At 43.2% G+C, this 23,786-nt stretch overlaps 1 protein-coding gene across 1 annotated transcript in view; it reads left to right on the top strand.

The window, feature by feature from the left end:
• Window positions 1-23,786, top strand: part of LOC117878848 (protein unc-13 homolog B-like) — a gene marked incomplete at its 5' end in the record, with an annotated part of 82,118 nt that overhangs the window by 3,833 nt on the left and 54,499 nt on the right. Inside the window, 2 exon segments of the mRNA XM_034773446.1 lie at window positions 15,538-15,611; window positions 18,498-18,555. Of these exon segments, the coding sequence (XP_034629337.1) occupies window positions 15,538-15,611; window positions 18,498-18,555 (132 nt within the window).

The raw sequence follows: 23,786 nt of genomic DNA, 5'->3' as shown, positions 1-23,786 counted from the left end.
GGCTGTACATGGGTCTGGATCAGCCAGGAGTGTGCCTCCTGCTGTGAAGTCTGACATAGGAGCGAGGGAGTCGTCTCCCAAAGATTCCCCCATCAGGGTCTTGTCAGAAAGGCAGGGAGCATTCACAAACACAAGAGCAAATCCTTCTCTAAGTCCACTTCAGAGAAGTCGGATTCAGCCCTGCCTAAGTTGAGCAAGTCTTCCCACTCAGCCCATGAGAACTTAGAACATCCTAAACTTCAGGGTCATGATTTGTAAGCCCACAAATCCTGGTGTCCGTCAGTACCAGACTTTGCTCCAGCGGCAATGGTACTTCGGTGCCTAGTAACCCTAACCACTGAGAACCAAGGGCACTGACAAAGGGCAACCATTGAAGCCTCAACCACCGTTGGTATCTGCTCTACCTTGCCCAACTGTGGCACAAACTGTAACAGCTGCACCAGCTCTGCTGGTTCAAATGGACAGGTCCCCTTGTACTCCAGGGAGAGCAGAGTCTTATGCTTCACCTGATGTTATTCTGTCCTAGATCCCCAGTCTCTATCATCATCAAATCCTTTCCTCAGAAGGGAGGTCCTGACTCCACCAGGAGATGCAGCTTATGGGAAGAGTCTGTCCCCCATTCCATCGTCCAGCCATGGTTTCCCTCCAGCAGAATTGCTGGTACTGCTGATGGATTCAGAATTGGCATTTTCTTTCTCTGGGGACTTGAAACCACATGAGGAACTGATATTTTCTCCTTTGAGACATTCCTTCCTAGACTAGTCTAGAACCAACCTCCACTTCAGTACCTGCCTCAGAGCCTTTGGTACCCCACTCTGTGCGGTACCATGCCTCGACAACCACCTTTTGACCCATCTTACTGGCCATACTGAGGATGGTGAGATTAGTACCACCCTACAGAGTTAACGTGATCCACTAGGGAGTTAGTCCAGCCTCCCCTGCGAGAGGACAGCCAAAGCTTCCTTCTGTACCCATGGAAGAGGAAGATTATGAACTGGATCTGGTGGTTCCCCCAGTACTAACAAGATGGTTCTCATAATCTCCAGATGAAGCAGTCGCTCCAGTATCCCCCTGCCCCTCCCCAGTGACCACACACAGTTGCAGGAATAGTTGCATAGTTAGTATCCTCAGTGTAAACACCTCAACATCCTACAGTTCTCCAGATCCAGCTAGAGAGCTCTTCCTTTTAAAGGAGGCATTCTGGAACCAGCTAGAACAGATATACCCCAGCCACTTGCACTCCTACCGCTAACAGGGCAGAAAAATGCTATTTTGTCCCAGCCAAAGGGAATTTCTTTTCTTATTCTGCTCCTAACTCTTTGCTTATCTAGGCTGCAATGGAGAGATCTAGACAGAAACACCCTTTGATCTACCCTGGCTGACAAAGAGGTAAACGCATAGATTTGTTGGGAAGGAAGGTCTTCTCTTCCTCTAACCTTCAGTTCAGAATAGCTATTTATCAAGAACTGTTGGCTTAGTACGATTACCTGAACTATTCCAAATTCACATATTATGCAACAAGATAGAGCTCAATTCCAGGCTATTATTTAGGAGAGCAAGTTGTTCGCCAGGACTGCTTTTCAATCAGTGGTAGATGCAATAGATACATCTTCATGATCAATGGCAACTGCCATTGTGATGTGCCGTGAATTATGGCGTCACACTTTGTGGCTTCCCAGAGGGGTCCAGAACACTGCAGAGGGCCTGTCCTTCAGTGGAAGGCATCATTTTAACCAAAAGACAGATGTGTTCTCACACACTCTAAAGAACTCCAGGGCTACCCTCTGCTCCCTGGGAATATATATACCTGCCCCAAAGAGAGAACTCCACAGACAGTCATATCAGCCTAGACCGTTGGCTCAACAGTTTGCTACGAATATCCTTATGAGCCACCCTGTAAAAAGCAAAGCATTCAGAAGATCCGTTTCCCTGCCCTTTTTGTGACAGCATCACCCAACCCAATCTAACCAATATTTTTGATGGGAGTTTGAGAGCTGCAAATCAATGATGCTGCCATCTGCTGATTCCCACACATCCTTTGGGGGTCATCTAGCAATCTTTTCTCACAACTGGAGTGCAGTAACGGACAAGTGGGTGTTAATCATCATCCATTCTGGTTATGCAATTGAATTTACCATCTGACCACCTCCAAAGCCCCCATTCCCTGCCCACTTTCAGGGGCCTTTCTCATGAGGAGATTCTCAAACAAGAGAGAGTTCCAACCACAGCGTGGAGCAATGGAGTTGGGTACCTCTTCAGCACCGAGAAAAGGGGTTTTACTCAACATACTTCTTAGTATCCAAAAAGCAGAGTGCTGGAGATCCATCTGCGATTTCTGCCATCTCAACCATTTTATTTCCAAGCAGAAATTTTGCATGGTCACACTTGTATCTATAATCCCATGCTTGGAAAAGGGCATGTGATTTACAGCTCTTGATATGAAGGACATGTACTTTCATGTGGACGTTCACCCCGCTCACAGATGTTGTCTCAGATGCATGGTGTGCCCTGATCATTTTCAATAGAGTGCTCCCATTTGGACTTGCTATTTCCTCAGGGACTTTACCAAGATTTTTTCAGTAGTAGAAGCCCATATCAAGTGTTCTGGCTTTGCGGTATCTCAATGACTGGCTTATCACTGCCAAGACACATCAAGAAGCCTGAGTCAACATCAGTAATGCTTCAGCTCCTTTCTTTCCTAGGGGTCAAAGTCTGTGTCCTCACTCCAACACAGACTTCATTGGAGTGTCCCTCAATTCAGTCATGGCAAGGGCTTATCTGCTGATGGGCAGGTTCCAAGTGATGAATAACCTCATAGATCAGGTCATGAACAACCCACAAACATCAAAAAGAATTTCTTGGTCCATGTTACTTCATGCTTTTGCAAGACACCATCTTCATTGCCTGCAGGCGTGGCTTCCAACAGTCTACTCCCCAAACAGTCCATCATCATCATCTTCTACTGTGGTGGAAGAATCCCCATCAAGTATGTGTAGGTATTCCCTTCTTTTTCTCCCTCACCAGACAGGATGATTGTTACAGATGCCCCCCTCTTAAGCTGGGGAGCTCACATGGACAGTGCAGGGTACTTGTGCATCCTGGCCTCTTGGGATGTCCATCAACATTCTGGAGTTGCGGGCAGTCCAAGATGCTTGCGAAGATTTTCTCCCACGTGAGTAGACTGACAGTGCTTTTCAAAATTCTCAAACTCTGGGTGCATGGAAAGCATGAATGCCCACAATGGAATACAGATAGGGACCATACATCTTGAAGAACTTCTAGTTACTATAAAGTGAGTAACTTTCTCTTTCTTGTCGTTTAACTTTGAATGTCCTAATTACTAAACTGAACTAGTTACATAAACTCTGCACCCACAGAAGAGGCTGCTGTTGTCAAAAGCAGAAATAGCACTTCGACAAATTGATTAAGTGGTTAGTGGTTTCTACCAGTTTGACTTTCTTTAAAACTTTGGCAGCAAACATGTAATGCATAATGTTTTGTTTTATTTAATTTAAATTATAATAGATCAGAGTAAGTTTAGGCCTTAACACAGGTGTCATAATTCATAGGTTCATGGATTCATAGGTCAGAAGGGACCGCTGTGATCATCTAGTTCAGAGGTGGGCAAACTACGGCCTGTCGGCCGGATCTGGCCCATCAGGGCTTTGGATCTGGGCTGCGGGATTGCCACACCCGTGACGCCGCAGGCCCCGCGCCGCTGCTGGAAGCAGCCGGCACCATGTCCCTGTGGCCCTTTGGGAGGAGGGGGGGACAGAGCTCCGTGCTCTGCCCTCACCTCCAGGCACTGCCCCCCGCAGCTCCCATTGGCCAGGAACAGGGAACCGCGGTCAATGGGAGCTTCAGGGGAGGTACCAGCAGGGGAGGGAAGTATACGGAGCCCTCTGCACCCTCCTCCCCCAGGGACCGCAGGGACGTGGTGCTGGCTGCTTCCGGGAGCGGCGTGGCGGGGGCCCAAGGCAAGCAGGGAGCCTGTCTTAGCCCTGCTACGCACTGATGCCACCCCAGAGCCACTCCAGGTAAGTGGTGCCGGGCCGGAGCCCACAGCCTGAAGCCCTCCTGCACCCAACCCCATGCCCTGAGCCCCCTGCTGCACTTTGCACCCCCGTCCTGCATCCCAACCCCTGCCCTGTGACCCCTCCTGCATCCTGCACCCCAACCTGCTGCCCTGAGCCCCCTTTTGCACTCCTCACCCCCTCCTGCACCCCACCCCCTGCCCTGAGCCCCCTCATATACCCCGCACTTCTGTGTCCTACCCCTGGCCTGAGCCCCCTCCCGCACTCCTCATGCCCATCCTGTGCCCCAACCCCCTGCCCTGAGCCCCTTTCTGCAAACCACACTCCCTCCCGCACCCCAGTCCTACATTCATGGCCCTGCATGCAATTTCCACACCCAGATGTGGCCCTTGGGCCAAAAAGTTTGCCCACCCCTGATCTAGTCTGACCTCCCGTAGAGCACAGGCCAGAGAACTTCACTAAAGTAATTGCTAGAGCAGATCTTTTAGAAGGACATGCAATTTTGATTTAAAAATGGTCAGTGATGGAGAATCCACCACAATTTTAACTTTGAGCACAACGTAAATATCTGAGGAGCAGGGTTTATAACAGAAAAGTGAAGATAAGTGAATTACAATTCTCTTTTGACTTTACAAATGTAAAATCCCAAACAGTTAGAAAATCCCTTTTAAGTCTGTTCACGTTTTAAAAAGTGAAATACTTGTTCCTTCATTTAACCTGCCAACTCCTGAGTTCAGAGATCCTCTGAACCGCTTGATGTCTGCAAGCAGCTACAGCCGCACTCTGTGCTCTTTTAAGTGGTTGTGGTTCAGTCAGCTGTTGCAGGTAATAATCAATTTAGGTTGTGTCAAGTACATGACCCGAAAATCCATTCTCCTTCAGTTACCTTAATTCATTTGTTTGTATTTCTTCCAAGAATGCTTATCATAGTTAAGTTTTAGAGAACATGTGGAGACACAAGCTAAATTTACAATACAAAATTAATGAGACTCCTTCTAAAATCCTTGTAAGTAATGTATTTCTTTATCATGTTGAAATCCAGCCATACATTCTGAGTGCATGAGGTGAACCTCTTGTTAAATGTTTCCTTGGTTCAAACTTGAAATACGAACTTTCTGTGAAACTGCAGGATTTTTGAGCATCAACTTTAGTGGTTTCAGGGTTTCTGTTTCCTGAGTAACCCTCTGCCTATCAGAGTAAACAGCACTACTGTTTTTCTGAGCTTAGGTTTCCCCCCATCAATGTACTGTAGTTAGGCCTGCCACAGGAGATACTGAAAATGGCTGAAAAGGCAAAAATAGCAAGGGGTGGGGGCGAGATCTCCCCTTGTGGGAGCAGAGAATATAATGGCTTTGAGAAGAGAGACAATATTCCTAAATATCTCCTGGGAATGTGCATCTCATTTTGTTCCCCAGGTGAAGATCTCCCAAATACAATAAAATGGATAAGAATGGCGTGAGGTGTGGGTGTGTGAGCATATTTGCTTGCTTAAGTACCATGTGGTAAATTTGAGCAAAGCCCTTAGTTAGCAGCTTTCCAAAAAGAGAAGATGGAGTGTGCTCTACTTTTGTTGGACAATGCACTTTCTTCCTTTTCTATTCCTTCATTTCCCATTAGTTACTTTAGACAGACAATGCACATTTGCACCGAAGGAATAGGACTCTGTTCTCTGTATCATGTCTGGGTCACCCATTCGGCGTTATGGAAATGTTTTTTTCTTGAAGACTTTGCAGAACCCCAGAAGGAACACTGCTTTAACAAGCAAAAGGCGTGTTGTGTTTTTTCTTGCTGCTAGACTTAAGGTATTCTCCTTGGTTTTCACCTCTGCCATCTTGAGAAGGCTTTTAGGGTTCATTGCCCTACATCCTGGATAAAAACTTTTGGTCATGGTCCTGCTGCTAATAATCACTGTACTTCAGTTTGTCTACCATGTAGATGAAGCAACAGTTCTGTGCTTCTCTCTGTTCAAACAGACTCTCTCTGCTCTTTTTTTTTCTTTAGTCTTTCCTTTCAGGCGTCTAATGTCTGTGGGTTGGTCTGCTAGCCCATTGCTGGAGTTGCCTAGCAATAGCTCATGGCTTACAGGGATTCCAAGGGTTTGCTGTCCTTAAGAGTGAGATTTACAGCCCCAAAGAGTGAGATTCAAGGCTGAGTGAGACTTTTCAGGTGCTGTGTTAGGTCATTGCTTACGTCAGGGACTCTCATCTTTAGGCCTTGGCAACATCCAACAGTCCAGGTTTTTAATCAAACCAGCACTTAATAGTTTTAAAATGTACACTGCTTAATATTGCATATGAAACACTTAAATATCCTAATTCATACTAAAGTCTAAGGCATGTGAGAATTCTATATGCAATGCAAACCAGTGGATTTTAAGAAAAACAACTATTTGCTGGTTGGAACAAAAACCTGGATGGGTGGAGATCTCTAAGGCCGAAAATTGTTATTACCTGATTAGGTGCACAGTCAGTGGACAAAATGAGTAATATTAAAAAACCCAAACCCCTGTTTTTATATAAACTGAACAAAAAAGAAAACTCTTTTGTCAATACAACAATGTGTGTATTTTGCATATCACTATGTCATATTAATGATCCATTTGAAAAACACTTTACAGTACAAATACTTGGTTTGTATATTGTTGCTCATTTACTGTAAGCTAAAATAAAATCAGATTCCAAAATAAATAAATAAATGCAAAATAAATAAATTAAAATTAAATAATTAAAATAAAACACAACCAAACAATACATTTAATGAATGTAAAAATAAAGTAATTTAATTTGAAGCTAACAAACCATAGATAAAGGGTTCAGATTCCACATTTCTTTTAATATCTAATTTGGTTTCACATCTTCTTCATTTAATACAATGTTTTATTATAGTGCTTTGTTATATTGCCATGCGGCCCATTTTGCTGTTTTTATAACTTGGTTTGGTGGCTCAAACTTGAAACATGGCTGAGGAGTTGCCAGTTTCACTTGGATAATAGAGGACTGTATCCCATTGAGCATTGGCCTGCTAGACCCAGGGTTGTGAGTTCAATCCTTGAGGAGGGCCATTTAGGGGATTTAGTTGGGGATTGGTCCTGCTTTGAGCAGGGGGTTGCACTAGATGACCTCCTGAGGTCCCTTCCAACCCTGATATTCTGTGATTCTATCTAGTCCAAGGTTTGGTCTGAATGATGTCTTATTCTTTCAAACAAGACTGAACACTCTCTCTTCTCCTGAATTTGAGTGGAGTAACACTAAGACAAGCCGGGCAAACCTGGACAGTAATGGGAACTTGAGAAAACCACTAGGGCTTTTGACATGGCTAAGATGTGCAACACCATGTCCATCCTGTACTGCACAGAGGTGTTATCTGTGTCAGTCTGTAGTGCTGCCTCATTCCATTACACACTAAGTAATAGCTCAGAGAAGGAGGAGAATCCGGGGAACTACAGACCGGTCACTCACCTCAGTCCCTGGAAAAGTCATGGATCAGGTCCTCAAGGAAACCATTTTGAAGCACTTGGAGGAGAGGAAGGTGATCAGGAACTGTCAACATGGATTCACCAAGGGCAAGTAATGCCTGACCAACCTGATCGCTTTCTATGATGAGATAACTGGCTCTGTGGATCTGGGGAAAGCGGTGGATGTGATATATCTTGACTTTAACTTCCTGGCAAGAATACTGTGGAAGACGGTATCAAAAGCTTTGCCAAAGTAGTATGGATTGGATGAATGGACTATAAGTAGATAGAAAGCTGCTAGATCGTCGGGCTCAACGGGTAGTGAACAGCAGCTTGATGTCTAGTTGGCAGCTAGTATCAAGCAGAGTGCCTCAGTGGTTGGTCTGGGGGCCGGTTTTATTCAACATCTTTATTAATGATCTGGATGATGGGATTGCACCTTCACCAAGTTTATGGATGACCCTAAGCTGCTGGGGGGAGAGGTAGATATGCTGGAGGGTAGGGATAGGATCCAGAGTGACCTAGACAAATTGGAGGATTGGGCCAAAAGAAATCTCAGGTTCAACAAGGACAAGTGCAGAGTCCTGCACTTAGGACGGAAGAATCCAATGCACTGCTACAGCCTGGGGACCGACTGGCTAAGCAGCAGTTCTGCAGAAAAGGACTTGGGGATTACAGTGGATAAGAAGCTGGATATGAGTCAGCAGTGTGCCCTTGTTGCCAAGAAGGCTGTCACGGCTGAATCCCCACTCTGTCACTTTGAGTACAGAAGGTGGGGGCTCACAACGATTTTAAAAATTAATACTTGCCATTCCAGGCTTGTATTAAACTCCCAGGGCTTTTCTCTGACCTTGGCTTGCCACTAAACGCTGCCACCACCCAAATGCAAAAAACCCCCAAACCCTTGGACCGAGGAAGGAGCACTTGGGAATTCCTCCCTGTGGGGTACCCTCAAGCCCTTTCACCCCTGTTCCGGGGAAGAGCTGAAAAAGAAAACAAAGGAAATTAGCTGTTGCAACCAGGTAATCAAACAACATGCACAAACCTCTTAGGACACTAAAAATCCAATCCTGTTCTTAAAAACAAAAAGGAAGAAAATACATCTGGAATTTAGGCTTTTGCTAGATTTTAAAAGAGCAATTCCAAAAATTAAGCACCCAAAATAGCTTTCTTGTGGGGTTAGCTTTCTTGGGGGTTAGCTTAAAGGTTATAAGCAAACAAANTAGCTTTCTTGTGGGGTTAGCTTTCTTGGGGGTTAGCTTAAAGGTTATAAGCAAACAAAAGCGTCTGGGGTTAGCAAAGAGGAGTTCACAAGCCTTAAAAAAATAAACAGAAATAAACCTAATAGTGTCTTTCTAAACATTCCTAATTTACTTACTTATTTGGATTGTTAAAAGTAGTTCTAGATATGATCTGATGGTTTTCATATCTGGTTCAAACTTTACACAGCATTCCTGCTGCCTGTCTCTTCAGCCCAAAGAGAACAACAGACAAAGGGAAAGTTTCTTTCCCAATTTAAAAAAGTTCTAACTTCCCTTTGGCTCTTTTGGTCAGATGTCCACTTCCTTTTCTTTACCTGCGGGACTTTTAACCCTTTACGGGTAAAGCAAGCAGAGAACAGCTACCATGAGGGATTTTACAGCTAACTGGCTGTCTGGGTGTCCAGCAAAGGGAGCTATCCCCAACTTCATTGATCACAAAGGTTAGCGGTATATTGGGCTGCATTAGTAGGAGCATTGCCAGCAGATCAAGGGAAGTGATTATTCCTCTCTATTCGTCACTGATGAGGTCACATCTGGAGTATTGCATCCAGTTTGGGGCCCCCCACTACAGAAAGGATGTGGACAAATTAGAGAGAGTGCAGCGGAGAGCATTGAAAATTATCAGGGGCCTGGGGCACATGACTTATGAGGAGAGGCTGGGTGAACTGGGCTTATTTAATCTGCAGAAGAGAAGAGTGAGGGGGGATTTGATAGCAGCCTTCAACTACCTGAAGGGGGTTCCAAAGAGGATGGAGCTCGGCTATTCTCAGTGGTGGCAGATGACAGAACAAGGAGCAATGGTCTCAAGTTGCAGGGGTGGAGGTCTAGGTTGGATATTAGGAAACACTGTTTCACTAGGAGGGTGGTGAAGCAGTGGAGTGAGTTACCTAAGGAGGTGGTGGAATCTCCTTCCTTAGAGGTTTTTAAGCCCTGGCTTGACAAAGCCCTGGCTGGGATGATTTAGTTGGGGTTGGTCTTGCTTTGAGCAGGGGGTTGGACTAGATGACCTCCTGAGGTCTCTTCCAACCCTAATCTTCCATGATTCTATGATAGCTGATTTCTACATCAACTGGTAATCCACAAACTCCTCTTGCAGCTTCTTTATCTCAGGTGGAGAGAGATTGAACGTGTGCTGGTATCTGCCAACAAAGTGCAACCTGTTCAAAAGAGCAGGGATTCTCAAACTATTTGTGCTGGGACCCCCTTTGAAAATATTTCATGCTGTGATGACCGCCCCCCACCCCTCAAAAGTTATAGCAAATTACTGTACATACTTATAAGAGTATTAAAAGAAGCATGTTGTTGTTATCCCTGCAGTCAAAAGCACTGAAGCCTTTCAAAAAACATAAAGCAACATTTCTCAGGAACAAATATGTGGACTTTAAGGAACACATTTTCTGGGGGGAAAAAAAATAGGCAACAAGTCACAGTTGCGGGAGCTGGAAGCCTTTTCCAGTGATTGTGGTAATAATCATAACATTGTCCAAGGATTGTGGCTTTATACATAACTATATACAAACAAGTATCTGGACTGTTAATGTGAGGGGTGCTGCTGTTTTGAAGCACACAATTTTTTTGAATTGTGGCTCCAGGGAACTGAGGCAGACCCTTAAATTGTCCTCTACATTCAGTTTTGCCCAGTGTTTATTCTTTAAGTATGTCAAAACTGAAAAAACAGGTTCACATAAGTAAGTAGTTGCGAATGGGAGAAGCACTCTACTTGCTGCAGTTTTATTTGGGGCTAGGGTTAGCAGAGGCTAGGATTGGAATCATTGCTTCAGAACAGAATCATGTGAGATGTCAATCAGTTCCGCTGGAGCTTTGAAGCTGACATTTGAATTTGGAGAAAACTCGTAGTCGAATGGGTTCTTCTGCAGTTACATGTGGTTAGGTCACAATTGAGCCCAGTTTTCGAAATACTCTGTGCGAATGTAGGGAGGTGTTCAGCTACGTGTTTTTATATTCCCAATGGTGACATCACTGGCTGAGATTTCCAGGAGATCGTTCAGCGCTGAAAACATTTGAAATTTTTTGTTGTCGACTTGACTTCCAAAGATTCACTTTTTTAGTAAAGGAATATATTTTGTCATTGAGTTTGAGAATGTTTGTTTGTTTCATTTCCTTGTAGTGACTCATTCAATGCATTTAAACAAATGTCAGACATGTCTGCTAGATACAAGAGAGATGCCAACCAACCATTTGATGCCATTTAAATGCTTCTTCAGGGTGGAATCCACTTGAGTCAGAAACAAACACCGTATTTCTCAGTTCAAACAGGCATGTTAGAACTCTTCCCCACGACAGCCAGTGAACCTGTGTGCGCAGTAATAAGTGCTGATGATCCAAACCCATTTCTCCACACAGACTTTTAAAAAGTTGGGAATTCAGTGCCTTTGCTTTAATAAAATTAATAATTGCTACAGCTTGACTCAAAATTGATTTAAGGTAAGGATGCATACTCCTACCAGCAAGAGCCTTCCTGTGAATCATGCAGAAGCCACTGGGCTTCTGTGGCGGCTACTTTGTCTGCCGACAAGCCCACGTTCGGTACCAGACAGCTGTCGCGGCATCCGTGCAGATCCCTTCACAGCTGTTCCAGTTAATGTGTTCCCCCATTATAAAGGCATCAAAGAGCTTAAATATTTCCTCTTCCCTAGTATATGTCGGCAGTGCCTTGCAGAAGAGAGAGTCGTCTTTTCCTCTGTTTTTCCAAGTATACCGAACATAGACCACTAATTGTGCTGCCCCTGAAACGTCGGTGGATTCATCCATCTATAAGGAAAAGAATGTGCTCTTTTTAATCCTTTCCACCACCTCAGACATATCCTCAGTACAATGACTCACTGTATCATTTGATAGTGGAATAGAGCTCAGCTGAGCGGAGCATTTTTGCCAATCATACACTCACATTTTTTTAGATGCAGGAAAAATAAGAGATTCGGTGATGGTGAGGCTTCTTTGCCCTGGTGGTTAAAAGTGAGAGAGCATAAGGTGCTTCCAGAGTTTTGGCTATCACAGTTGCTGTTTTGTACAAGTTTTGTTGCTCAAGTTCATGAAGGGTGTTTTGTTTGTAAATGTCGCTGGAGTTTGTTTGGTTTTAGGCTGTTGTTGGCCAAAACTTGACTGCACAAAACATGCTGGGGACTTGGAATGTCTTCTGAGCCAGTGTAAGTAAATCCAAATGCCAAATAAGAACTGTAGTTTTTTCTGGTTTTTGGTTTTTTTCCCTGCACTTGCAAATCTTGTTCTCCACCCTCCATCAGCTTGAGCTCCCTTCTTCATGCCCTGTATAATAAAATGATCCATTATTTTAACAAATTAGTTTATTTCAGATATTACAGTACTATATTTTTTATTTTCGCTACCTGTTTTTTCCTGCTGTTAGTGGTAGGTCATGTTCTATGAAAACAAGGGCCTTGCTTAGGGAAGTGACGCAATCAAAATAGCCTTGTTCTCATGGAGCGCCGTGCTCTGAAGGCAGAGCGGAGAGTGGCTCTGGTAGCCAGAGGCTGTGAAGGCTGCGCTCCCTGCCAGCTGCTGCAGAGAAGTAAGCGTGGCATAGAATCATAGAATATCAGGGTTGGAAGAGACCTTAGGAGGTATCTAGTCCAACCTCCTGCTCAAAGCAGGACTAATTCCCAACTAAATCATCCCAGCCAGGGCTTTGTCAAACCTGACCTTAAAAACTCCTAAGGAAGGAGATTCCACCACCTCCCTAGGTAACCCATTCCAGTGCTTCACCACCCTCCTAGTGAAAGTGTTTCCTAATATCCAACCTAGACCTCCCCCACTGCAACTTGAGACCATTACTCCTTGTTCTGTCATCAGGTACCACTGAGAACAGTCTAGATCCATCCTCTTTGGAACCCCCTTTCAGGTAGTTGAAAGCAGCTATCAAATCCCCCCCTCATTCTATGTTATACCAATAGAATAAAAACCAGCAGGATCTTATTAAGAGGGATAAGGCAAAGATGCGACATTTATTGTAAATATAATGATAAAGCAAAAGATAAGTAAACAACGTTGTTTGACTACTTATTCCTATCACTACTTATTCCTTACACACACACACACACACACACACACACACACACACAGATTCATTCACACAATCATTCATTCAAGTCTGTATAGGTGTTATAGTTACCAGCCTCGAAGTTGCTCGTGCCAAGTTACTGGCCAGGTATCTTGGTCATGAGGATGGAGCCGAGTCTGTGTCAGGTGCACCTGATGCTCCTGGAGGCTGGCAGCAGAACCAGAGACTCAGTCATCAGTCTTGAGTCCATTCTTATAGGAATTAATTCCTATGTTAGTCTACGGGAGCTGTTTCATTCTGCTGTTGCTGACTCAATCAGCAGATGGCACATTCCTGGTGGCCCCAAAGTTTGTTTCTCATCCTTCCAGGTGATGGGGTGGATTCTAGTTTACCCTCCAGGGGTTGTCTGGTCATCCACTTGACACATTCTTTGGCCGATGGATACTCCCTTTCTAGGCTGGTACCTCCCTAACCATCCATGTATATCAGGCATTCATTAGCATACATTCCATATCTTAACCATATTTTAATTTACTGTCTCCACCACTTTTGGGGTGTGTGCTAATTCATTTGAGACTCCCGGCCCTTTAATCACAGAGGGTGGGGGCTGTCCTAGGAGCCGTTGAATGAAGTGAAAGTCACTTAACGGCTTATAGTGTTTGTTTACATTGTATCAATTACTTCAAGATCAAAGTCAATTAACTTGTTTGTAAGTTTTACATAATAATAAAGTATCTTTCACAGGATAGATATAATCAATGGTTTCTACAGACAGTAGCTTACAAGTTTTAACAGAAGACCCAAGAGTTTTTGTACTTGGTGAAACTGTTGGATTTTAAAGTATGGGGGACAAATTATGAGGGGGTCACTGTCACTTGTGGGAATCACAGTTAGTACTTTCTTTACTATCCCTACATAATCTCTTCTGCAGACTAAACAATCCCAGTTCCCTCAGCCTCTCCTCATAAGTCATGTGCTCCAGCCCCCTAATCATTTTTGTTGCCCTCCGCTGGACTCTTTCCAATTTTTCCACATCCTTCTTGTAGTGTGGGGCCCAAAACTGGACACAGGACTCCAGATGAGGCCTCACCAATGTCGAATAGAGGGGAATGATCACGTCCCTCGATCTGCTGGCAGTGCCCCTACTTATACAGCATGGTATTGTCAGACAGCGTTGCCACCCTTACTTCTCTGATGCTGCTGGCGGGTGGCACTGCCTTCACAGCTGGGTGCCCAGCCATCAGCCTGCGATCTCACAACCCCCCTACAATGGTCTAGGAACCCCCACTTTGAGAAACGCTGGTCTAGGGAACTGTCTACTTCTAAAGTGTCCCATAGGCCTTGGAAAAGATTTCATTGTGTTGAACAAAACTATCCTGGTCCCAGTACAGGGCTTTCATTTCTCAAGATGTTTTCAGAAAGGCTTGAGCTTCACTTTATGAAATTTCTTGGATATTCACTTTATAGCTGTCCTCCTTTAGCCTTGCAGATTGTCACATTTATAAAGGCTGTGGCAACAAACTGAACTAGGGTTTTGTCACTTCCTATTGTAATGCAATAAAACCTCAGTCTAACACTAAAGATTTCCTTCAGGAGTTAGTGAACGTGCCAGCTGCTTTTGGTCAGCTTCATTTCAGACTACTGCTGATTCTTTTCCATTTTTGTTTATGGTATTTCCTAATACATCCTTGAAGCTGCCTATGGCTTGATGAAGGTTCAAGCCACAGAAAAAAAGGAATTCCACCACTGTAACCATCTCTTGTTTTGTAACGGCATCCCTGAAAATGTAAAGTTATAAGCATTATGAATATTAGTAATTATCCTTCAGAGCACACAATCTGGCCCCCAGTGCGGGGTATATCTGCACTAGTTCATCTCCCAAGCACGAGTGACAGTCCCCACCTCAAAAAGATGACCTCACTGAAAATGACAGAATTCCACAATCCATTATGTTTTTTATTGTTTTAAATTTTGAAATAGAAAATAGTTACCCAAGCCAGGGGTACTAATCTGTCAGCTGCGAACATCTAGCTGACACGCACAAGCATGTTAATTGTGTAACTGGATAGTTCAGCCTCTAGAAGAGGAAGCAGTGTGTTTAGTTTACCATAAAGTTAAACCTTCACAGCACAGAACAACACACTGTCACTTTAGCATAATTCATTGAGGTAACATCGATTGCCCCAGAACAGCCAGTTTATGGCCTGCAAAGGAAAACTGGGGTGATTGTATTAGTTTGTAGATGCTTACGTACACCCTAATATGCCATGAATGAAAATGTGCTCTCTGGAAGGGGTAGTTAGAGGCATTGTTCTTCTGGGGCTAAGGGGTGAGAACTTGGGAGAAGAGGCCTTTGACCACATCATATTGTGTTTCCAAGTGTGTAGCTGGTTCATGATTTTTTTTAGTGACTCATATTTATTATAATAAACAGTCAGATTTTGCATCCTCCTTTTCTGCTTTGTGTGTGTTTTGTGTTTGGTTAGGTAGCGATAAACTAGAAAGTTTTCATACAGAGACCTGGAACTAAATTACTATTTAAAACTTATTTTACATTTGATGCTAATAGAGGACATTTCAGTGAATTTCAAAATGAAGGCTGTCTTTGTGATGTGCTTTAAAAAAAATCCTGTTTTCTTGGAATGTCATCACTGTTTTAAGTGTTCCTGTTAAATACAAATTTATTTAAAAAAATAACTTGCCGGATAACTAATTTGGTGTGAATGACTGATGCCTTTGCTGTTGCTATAGATATCCCTGAGGAGGAAGCCAGATATTGGACCAAAAAACTAGAACAGATAAACTCTTTGGGAGATCGTGATGAGGTGAGTAAACCTCACTTGAAACAGGCGAACACTATAATTAAAGTTAAGATTCTGATCCAAAATGCTCCGGAGTGTACTGTAATGCTATGCAGAATTTCCATGACAGTTAAGTTTAGGTCATTACTACAGTTTTCCTTCATTCACAAGTTTTTCATTGAGCGGTTCACATTCCCTTGTGTGTAGTGTTAATGCCAGCTAGAATAAGGGCTTGGCTACACTTGCAAGTTAGAGTGCATTAAAGCAGCCCCAGGTGTCCTAACTCACGACCCGTCCACACTGGCCTGGACTCTGCAGCTGGAGCGTTCCTACTAATCCACCTCCACGAGAAGCATAATGCTTGCTGCACCTTGGCGGAAACGCCCCAGTGTCAGTGTGAACGTGCTGTTGCATTACTGCGCTTTGATCGGCCTCCGGAAACGTCCCATAATCTCCTTAAGTCAAGTGGCCACTCTTGTCATTGTTTTGGAATCGGCTGTAGGAATGTGGATATGCGCTTTCAAAGCTCTGTTTCTGACAGCTGGCATGCTGCTCCAGGACAAAGCAAGCCATTAGTGTGGAATGCTGGTTGGTGTGTGTGTGTGTGTGTGTGTGTGTGTGTGTGTGTGTGTGTGTGTGTGNTCTGACAGCTGGCATGCTGCTCCAGGACAAAGCAAGCCATTAGTGTGGAATGCTGGTGTGTGTGTGTGTGTGTGTGTGTGTGTGTGTGCGCGCGCACGGCGTGGGGGGGGGAGGGGGCAGAGTCTGCTGCTGTCTGAACTTAAGACAGCATGCTGACATGCTCCCAGCCCCCCAAAAACCCACTCTCTCTCCCCCCACATACACACAACACACTCCCTGTCACACTCCACCCCACCTCCCCCATTTGGAAAGCAGGTTGCAGCCACTTGCCTGCTGGGCTAGCTACCACAATGCACTGCTCTCTGTGGCCATTGCAAGAGCTGCTAATGTGGCCGCGCCAGTGCGCTTGAATCTGACACTGAACACACTGCAGCGCTTTCCCTACTGTGCTCTCCGAGGGCTGGTTTAACTCTCAGCGCTCTACATCTGCAAGTGTAGCCATGCTCTGAGAGGCTGCAGCATGTGAACATTGAGGGGAAATTGATTTTTGCATGGTACTTAGATTCAAAACAAGTGTAAAACTCTGGCTCTGCTAAACAGCAGGATGAGGCAGTTAGGAGAGTAGTGCTGCCCCAGGCTATATTCGTTGTTATCTAAAACCAAAAAAGGAACACTTCAGTTTCTTAGCTGTTTATGCAAAATATACACCAAGGACACTTGTCTTATTCAAGGTGATATTCATCCGGTTGATGGACTTAATTTCTTGCCTTTAAGGAACTTGTTAACTCCTCCAAGCGCAGGTGTAAACAGTGTTAACCAAAATACATGTTTCTCTACTTACCAAGAGAGTATTGCTAAAAGGTCCTGTTGGTGATCGATGTAGGGTGTCGAAGTTCGGGGGAAATTTATTGTACCTTTAACTTAGCTCCGTTAAGTATGTTAGTGGATTCATTGTGGAGACTGAGAATACTCAGGCCGAAGTTAAGTCTTGTCTTGAACTGTTTAACCTAGTCTCCCCACTGTGTATAAGTGGATGAAAAATAGCTTGCATGTAGCTTCTTCTGGCTTCAGGGAGCATTTCCAGTAATAGCTCTAGGGCTTCTTGGTATCTGTGAACCTAGTGAAAAAGCAAGTCATATGAACTTACAACTTTTTAGTAATTCTGCTGCGATACATCCCACCTCCTGGGTTGAAAGCTGAGTTTTAGCAGGGGAAGTCTAGTGCCAGACATGCAGTGGAACATAGGTGCCTTCTAGTGATCCACCAAATTCTCGGTAGATAAAGAAGTTTGCATGAATTGTGATCACCTATTCAGCTTCTTGCTAGTCAGTGGAAAGTACGTCCCTGTATTTACTTCCTCATTTATTGTGAAATAGCCCTGCTGGTGGTCAGTGTAAGGCATTGATTGACGAATCAATATTTCAAAACTTGCAGCTTCCACTGACTTTGGAGCCCTTTTTCCCAGCTCTTGGCTGGTGAGGGTTGTGTTCTTGACATTTTGCCTAATAGGATTAGAAAGTATTCTACTTATCTTCTGTCTCTTGCCTCAGACAGACACTGGATTATTTTTGAATTATTGGTCCACAGTGGGAGGAGACGGCCAAAATAATATCATAAACATCTCCAGGGAGCACCTTTAATGCTGTAGCAGACCTTTTTGGAATAAGCCAAAATTGGTTAAATGTAATCTCTGTGTACTCCAGTGTAGTGTTAAATAAGATATAAAATCCTTCATGTTGTTGGATGTTTCCAGACTATGCTGAAAGAGTGTTCTGGGTATTGCACTACTAATGGGCACATTAATTATCTAACTCTTTCCCAGTTCCCACATCCAGCACTGCCAGAGCATTCAAAGATGGGTACCTCAAATTCATATTTCGGCATCTAATATATAAATTGCTGTATTGTCAGGCTTCTGAGTGAGCACACATTCCACTGAAATCACCGCTCAGCAGCTCTGAAACGTAGACATTTATATTTTAGGTGACTAAATATGGATTTAGGTGCCTAATTTGAGGCCCCCAAGTCTGAAATTTTTTGTCTTGAGCTTTTAAAGTAGATAAGACTTTACCCAAGCCTTGTGTGCAGCTATTAACAGATATTTTGGCATGGGATAGTGCCAGTTTTTACTTTTCTGGGAGCATGTTCTGTATTTGGGTATTAAGGAAAATATTATTTTGTACTTTAACACCCCCCCCCCCCCCACACACACACACCTCCCATGCCAATATACTTTCAGAGCGTAAGCTTGTTACGTTCTGGAAATCCTGTTTCATAAGGTTACTTTCAATCTGTTATCTGTCTGCGCTCTCTTTTGTCTTCCCTTAGTATTCATTTTCAGAAGAAGTCCAGAAGAAACCATTGCCAACTGCTGCCTCCCAGTGTTGTAAGTATGACTTTATTTTCTCTCTCAACACTATGTTCTTTTAAATAACCATAGGGTGAAAGGGCATTAGTTTAACATAGGCTGGTATATCTGGGCAAAGGTCTCTAGTTAGAGCTGCAGTTAGGAAATGGCAGCCTGCCTTGTAGAAGGTTACATCTAGGTCTGATGTTAAACTAGCCATTTTTATAGGTCAGGAAGAATTCTCTAAATGTAGGCTTCTACCATACAGAACCCCATGAATGATCTTAACTGTACAAGATTGATAGTGAAATCTGAAACTCTGCCTTTAACCTATCCTTGTTTTACCTATGTAGTAGGCACGTAAGGTTTATGAGATCATCCAAAATGTTCAGATCTCTGTAGTAACTATGGATAATGGGAGAGTTGGATGGAATATATTTCAGTCTTCACTCCGAGGTTGGTTTTTTTTCCCCCCGTCAGATCATTAACATGATTTTTAAGAGTATTTTATGGTAGTCTTATGACTTTTTTTTAATGGTGTATTTTTTTGAGGAGGAGAATATTTGGAGGCTGAAATCATGTCAGTGCACCTGTAAAAATGTAGCAACATTTTGTGTATTATTCCTAATATTGCATTTATTCTCAGCATATTCTTTAAAACAGTGAGATGAAAAAAAAATTCATTAATATTGTTTCTGCTTTAACTCACTATTTTGGGTCTGTTTCCTTTTTGGTACTTATGAAAATGTGAATGGGGGAAGAGTTTAGCACATGTTGTATACTGATTGTTTTGCAAAATTCTATTTTTAGTTTGTAGCAGGGAGGGGATATCTAATGCTATTGTAAAGTGAAAGCAAAGTTGATACATCCTTTAATGGCTTGACTGCTTTTGGAAGTGTGACAGGGATGGGAGGGAATGCTCAGGCAATATTCTCTAGAACTATACACTCCCCTTCGTCCTCAGCATAACTCTTTGGTGAAGTACAGGTCAGAGTTCAGTCTTTTCAGGACTTGTCAGAAAGCATTACACAGCGTTAAACCTCAGGGCTATTGTATGTAAAACCTTGATAAATGGATGGTAATAGACCCCAGTCAATTTCAAAGGGAGAGCACTATACGCTTTCTCAGTAAATCAGACAGTGCACACAGAAGACATTTTAAATAGTATAAAATATTCTAAGTAGTGTTTGAAATACTATGAATCAATTTTAAACAAAAGCTATTTGACAGTAAACTTCTGGTGTCCCTTGCACAGACTTGCACCTTTTGTTTCTGTTACAAACATTCAAATATAAGGCTTCAGCATAACGTTCTCTATACTTCAACACAGCACGTCCCCTCTGATCTTTTTTCAAAGGTCATTTTTCAGCCTTTCTGGCATGAATGTAATATGTAGTGTGTCACCTGGACTCTGCAGAGCTTGAGAAATGGCAGTTCTCAGTCCTTCCAAGAAGTCTGTAGTCTGTATCCAGAGTGGTGCAAGGGTTGGGATCAGCATATAAAATATCCATTTCCTGGAGCTTGTTATAGGGCATCATCTCTCCAGAAGCCCAGCTAAGTCAGGCAAGAATTCACAAACCTTCAACTCTCTAAGTGCTGCCCCAGTCTCTCCCTCTAAGTGAGATACAGTCCCAGTTAGCTGATCGCTCAATGGAAGTCCCACAGGCTCTGTAGCCTCTAGGGGTAACAAATGCTCCCCTGCCAGCTTTCCCTGTAGGTCCATAAAACATACCACAGTGATAGGTCCATCAATGGCTATTAGCCAAGGTAGTCGGGGACCACCCCATGCTCTGGGTGTCCCTAAACCTCTGACTGCCAGAAGCTGGGACTGGATGACGCGATGGATCACTCGATAAATTGCCCTGTTCTGTTCATTCCCTCTGAAGCATCTGGCATTGACCACTGTTGGAAGACAGCATACTGGGCTAGATGGGCCATTGGTCTGACCCAGCATGGCCTTCCTTATGCTCTAATGATCAAACATTATCTTAATGGAGGGCTTCCCTGGTAAATAAAGCTGGAAGAGCCCTAACCCATACCCAGAGTGGTACAGAGATTCGCACCCAGCCCACGCAGCAGACGCATCTTTTGGTCTTGCTTCGATCAGTCACTCAGTCCATAGAGCTGTCTTTAACTTCTTTACTTCTTTCCCCCCCCCCCCCCGCCCCCATTGCACTTTGGTTACATCAGCACTCCGAGGGTGACTTGGGTGTCACCTGCCAGGTGGGTTGCCCACAGTGAAAACTTTATATAATACAGCATCAAAACAGCTACAGAGCATGTCCAATAACTGCCGCATCCTGTTCTGGAAGTTTCTGGGACCCTCTAGATGAGTTGCTCTGCTCTGCTCTGCTCTGCTCTCTGCACATGTGCAGATACTCAGAATATATAGCTAAGATCCTAGTCTCCCCCCCTGGAGCAATATAGTGAAATGCTGCAGTATCATATGGGTTACAGAAGCAACATAATAAAATTCATGCTCTGTAATTCAAACAAGGCTGCTATCCTCTGTTAAAATCCTATAAGGCTAGGGTATTACACTCTACAGGTTATTATCCAATAGGCTGATTATGGGATCGCTACAAAGCTGTTAACATTAGTAAAGGTTAATTACTGTTTACCTTTTTTGGACAGGAGAATTATCTGTGTGTGGTTTAATCATTTTGTCTGTAATATCTTCAGAGATTTTGAACATTTAACCAGTTAAAACATTCAGGTTTTCCTGGTCAGTTCTAGCTGAAAGCCCTACCAGAGAGTTTGAGCATCCCAACAGTGGTATCTAAAATAATTCCAAGTGTAGCTTTAAAAATTAAACAAATACTGTAGGTATTAAAGCAGGAAAATAATCCTTAAAATGGATCCACATACAGAAAAGGACAATTATCGTATAAAATTTAAAACCAATAAACTGAATTGAAAAAACTAAAATGTTTAAGTTGAGATGACTTAGTTACCAGGCTCCAAACTTCAAAGGATCAAAGAAAAGCAGCACCAATGTAAAATGGCTGAGGAATAAATGTTCTTCCAGATCATTAAAATGACTTTCGTGACTGCCTGCAGTAGCAATACAGAAGATGCTCAGCAGTTGTGAAAGGCTCATGTGAATGATCTTTTCCAAATCTCATGATGTGTGGGTGAATCAGGAGGAATTTTCATTTATCAGATAGCTGCACCTGTTTCCACAGCACAGCATTTTTAAATCTTAAAGCTCCCATGACAAGCATCGTCTGCTGTGTATAAAGCTTTCATTTTATGTAAATCAAGGTTGTAAACGTTAAAACTACAATTGTCATTTCTAGACCTCTTGCTAGTAGCCTCAATCTTGCTAGAAAGCAATCTTATTTATGAAACCGATAACGTGAAGGCCTGATGTCGGATCACAAATCAATTTTCTTCTTGTTTAAAGAGAAAAATAAATGTATCAAACATTACACATGCTATGCAACTATTCTTTCTTGGAACAATGGCATTTTGTAGCCTTCCAGCCAAATGGAAAACCTAGGAGGAAACAGATCTGTTAGCAGTCTCCAAAGTATTAAATAATAGATCTTGCATGAGTGGTTAATTTGATTTGACCCTGGGCTTGAAAATGGAGCCATTAGAAATGTGGCAATGTAAATGTATACAGTAAGTGGCCAATCTATTAAATCTTTTTGAACTCCTAGTAAATTCTTTATAGCACACCCCTATCTATTCTTTGTCTATTGCCTTCAGTGGGAGCTGAGTGCTCAGGTATCTCTGAAAATCAGGCTACGTGCATACCTAAATATGTAAGTAGTCCTCACCAAGTTCTGAAACCGTTGGCCTTGTAGCTCTTATTTTTACATAGTAAATCTGTGGTTGTGCTGTTCCGAAGAGTACAGTGGGAATCATGAGTGCTCGTACAGCTTCTGCACTGCCAGTATATAACTCAGTACTTTGTGGGGGGGAGGGAGAGGGACGGACAACAATAAAAAAAAAAGAACCTTTAAGCATTTAATCTTAAAAGAAAAAAGTCTAGGACAGACCGGTTGTAATTCCATAGTGAAGGCTGAGTTGAGTTTTCCTTGTCAAACAGGGATTCAGTCTCTTAATCTATGAAATAATATATAGCTTATCTGACCTAAAAGTATAGCGCTTTGAAATAGAAGGAATATTCTTAGAATTTACAAATGCATCGGCTAATTTTGTTAAAAATCAATTTTTAAAAAAGCCCAAGAAATTTAGCACTCATCAGACTTATCCTAAATGAGATAAGAGGCTTCCCATAGGAATTACCAGATGGGATCAGACCCAAGATCTATTCAGTTCAGTATCCTGTCTCTGACAAGAACCAGCACCAAATGCCTCAGAGGATGGTGCAAGAACCCCAGAGTAGGCAGATGTGGGTGTATGATCTGCCTCTGTGAAGATCTCATCCTAAAAGTTAAGAGATTGTCTTAAAACCTGAAAAATCCATATTTTAAATCCAGATTGGATGCTTTTCTAAAAAAGCTCTTCTAGTTCAATCAAGAATTAATTCACGGTAGTTCTATTGCCTATGTTATGCAGGAGACCAGACTAGATCATCAGAGTGGTCCCTTCGGGCTTTACAATGTGTGAATCATATAGATAAAGCTCACTGACAAATAATAGGTTGCACCTGAAGAAATTAACCATTGTTGCATCTAATTATAATTATAGACTGGGCCAGCGATAGTTCCAGTCATTTTTAAACTGGGCTTTCAGAGTTAACTCAAACAATCATGACACTTTCTCCAGCTAATTTGTATGTTGCAATTCTATTGGTTGAAATGAGTCAGTGGAGTGAGGGGGGGTGGTTATAGATTCATAGACTCTAGGACTGGAAGGGACCTCGAGAGGTCATCGAGTCCAGTCCCCTGCGTTATACACATCTCACTGGTAGATTACTTGACCCCTAACTGTTACTGTTTTGCATCGTCTGTGTGACTGTTCACTGCTTTGTCAGCATGGCGTTTCACTCCAATGGACTGGATTAGGTTCATTGAAGCAGGACTCCTGGTGAGGAAAAACCTCTCTGGGGGCACGAGCGATGGTTTATGGTCAACTCTCACATCCCTGGTCTGCTCCCATGCCTTCCTCATGGTGGCCATTTCTCCTCAGGGTGCAGCTTTCTAACATTGAGAGAGGGGGCATGATGGGTGTGACGGGATCTCCAGGGTGCAACCTGGGACTGTAGAACCGCTGTGCCCCCTTACCTCACCAATCTGGATTGTCTCTCTCACAATGCCTTACTGGTGACAAGCAGCAAACCCCTCCAGGTGCTGTTA

Source organism: Trachemys scripta, chromosome 6 (genome assembly GCF_013100865.1).
Source record: "Trachemys scripta elegans isolate TJP31775 chromosome 6, CAS_Tse_1.0, whole genome shotgun sequence".
Classification (NCBI taxonomy): domain Eukaryota; kingdom Metazoa; phylum Chordata; order Testudines; family Emydidae; genus Trachemys; species Trachemys scripta.
The sequence above is the reverse complement of the archived record's forward strand: the minus strand, read 5'-3'. Positions and strand labels throughout refer to the sequence as shown.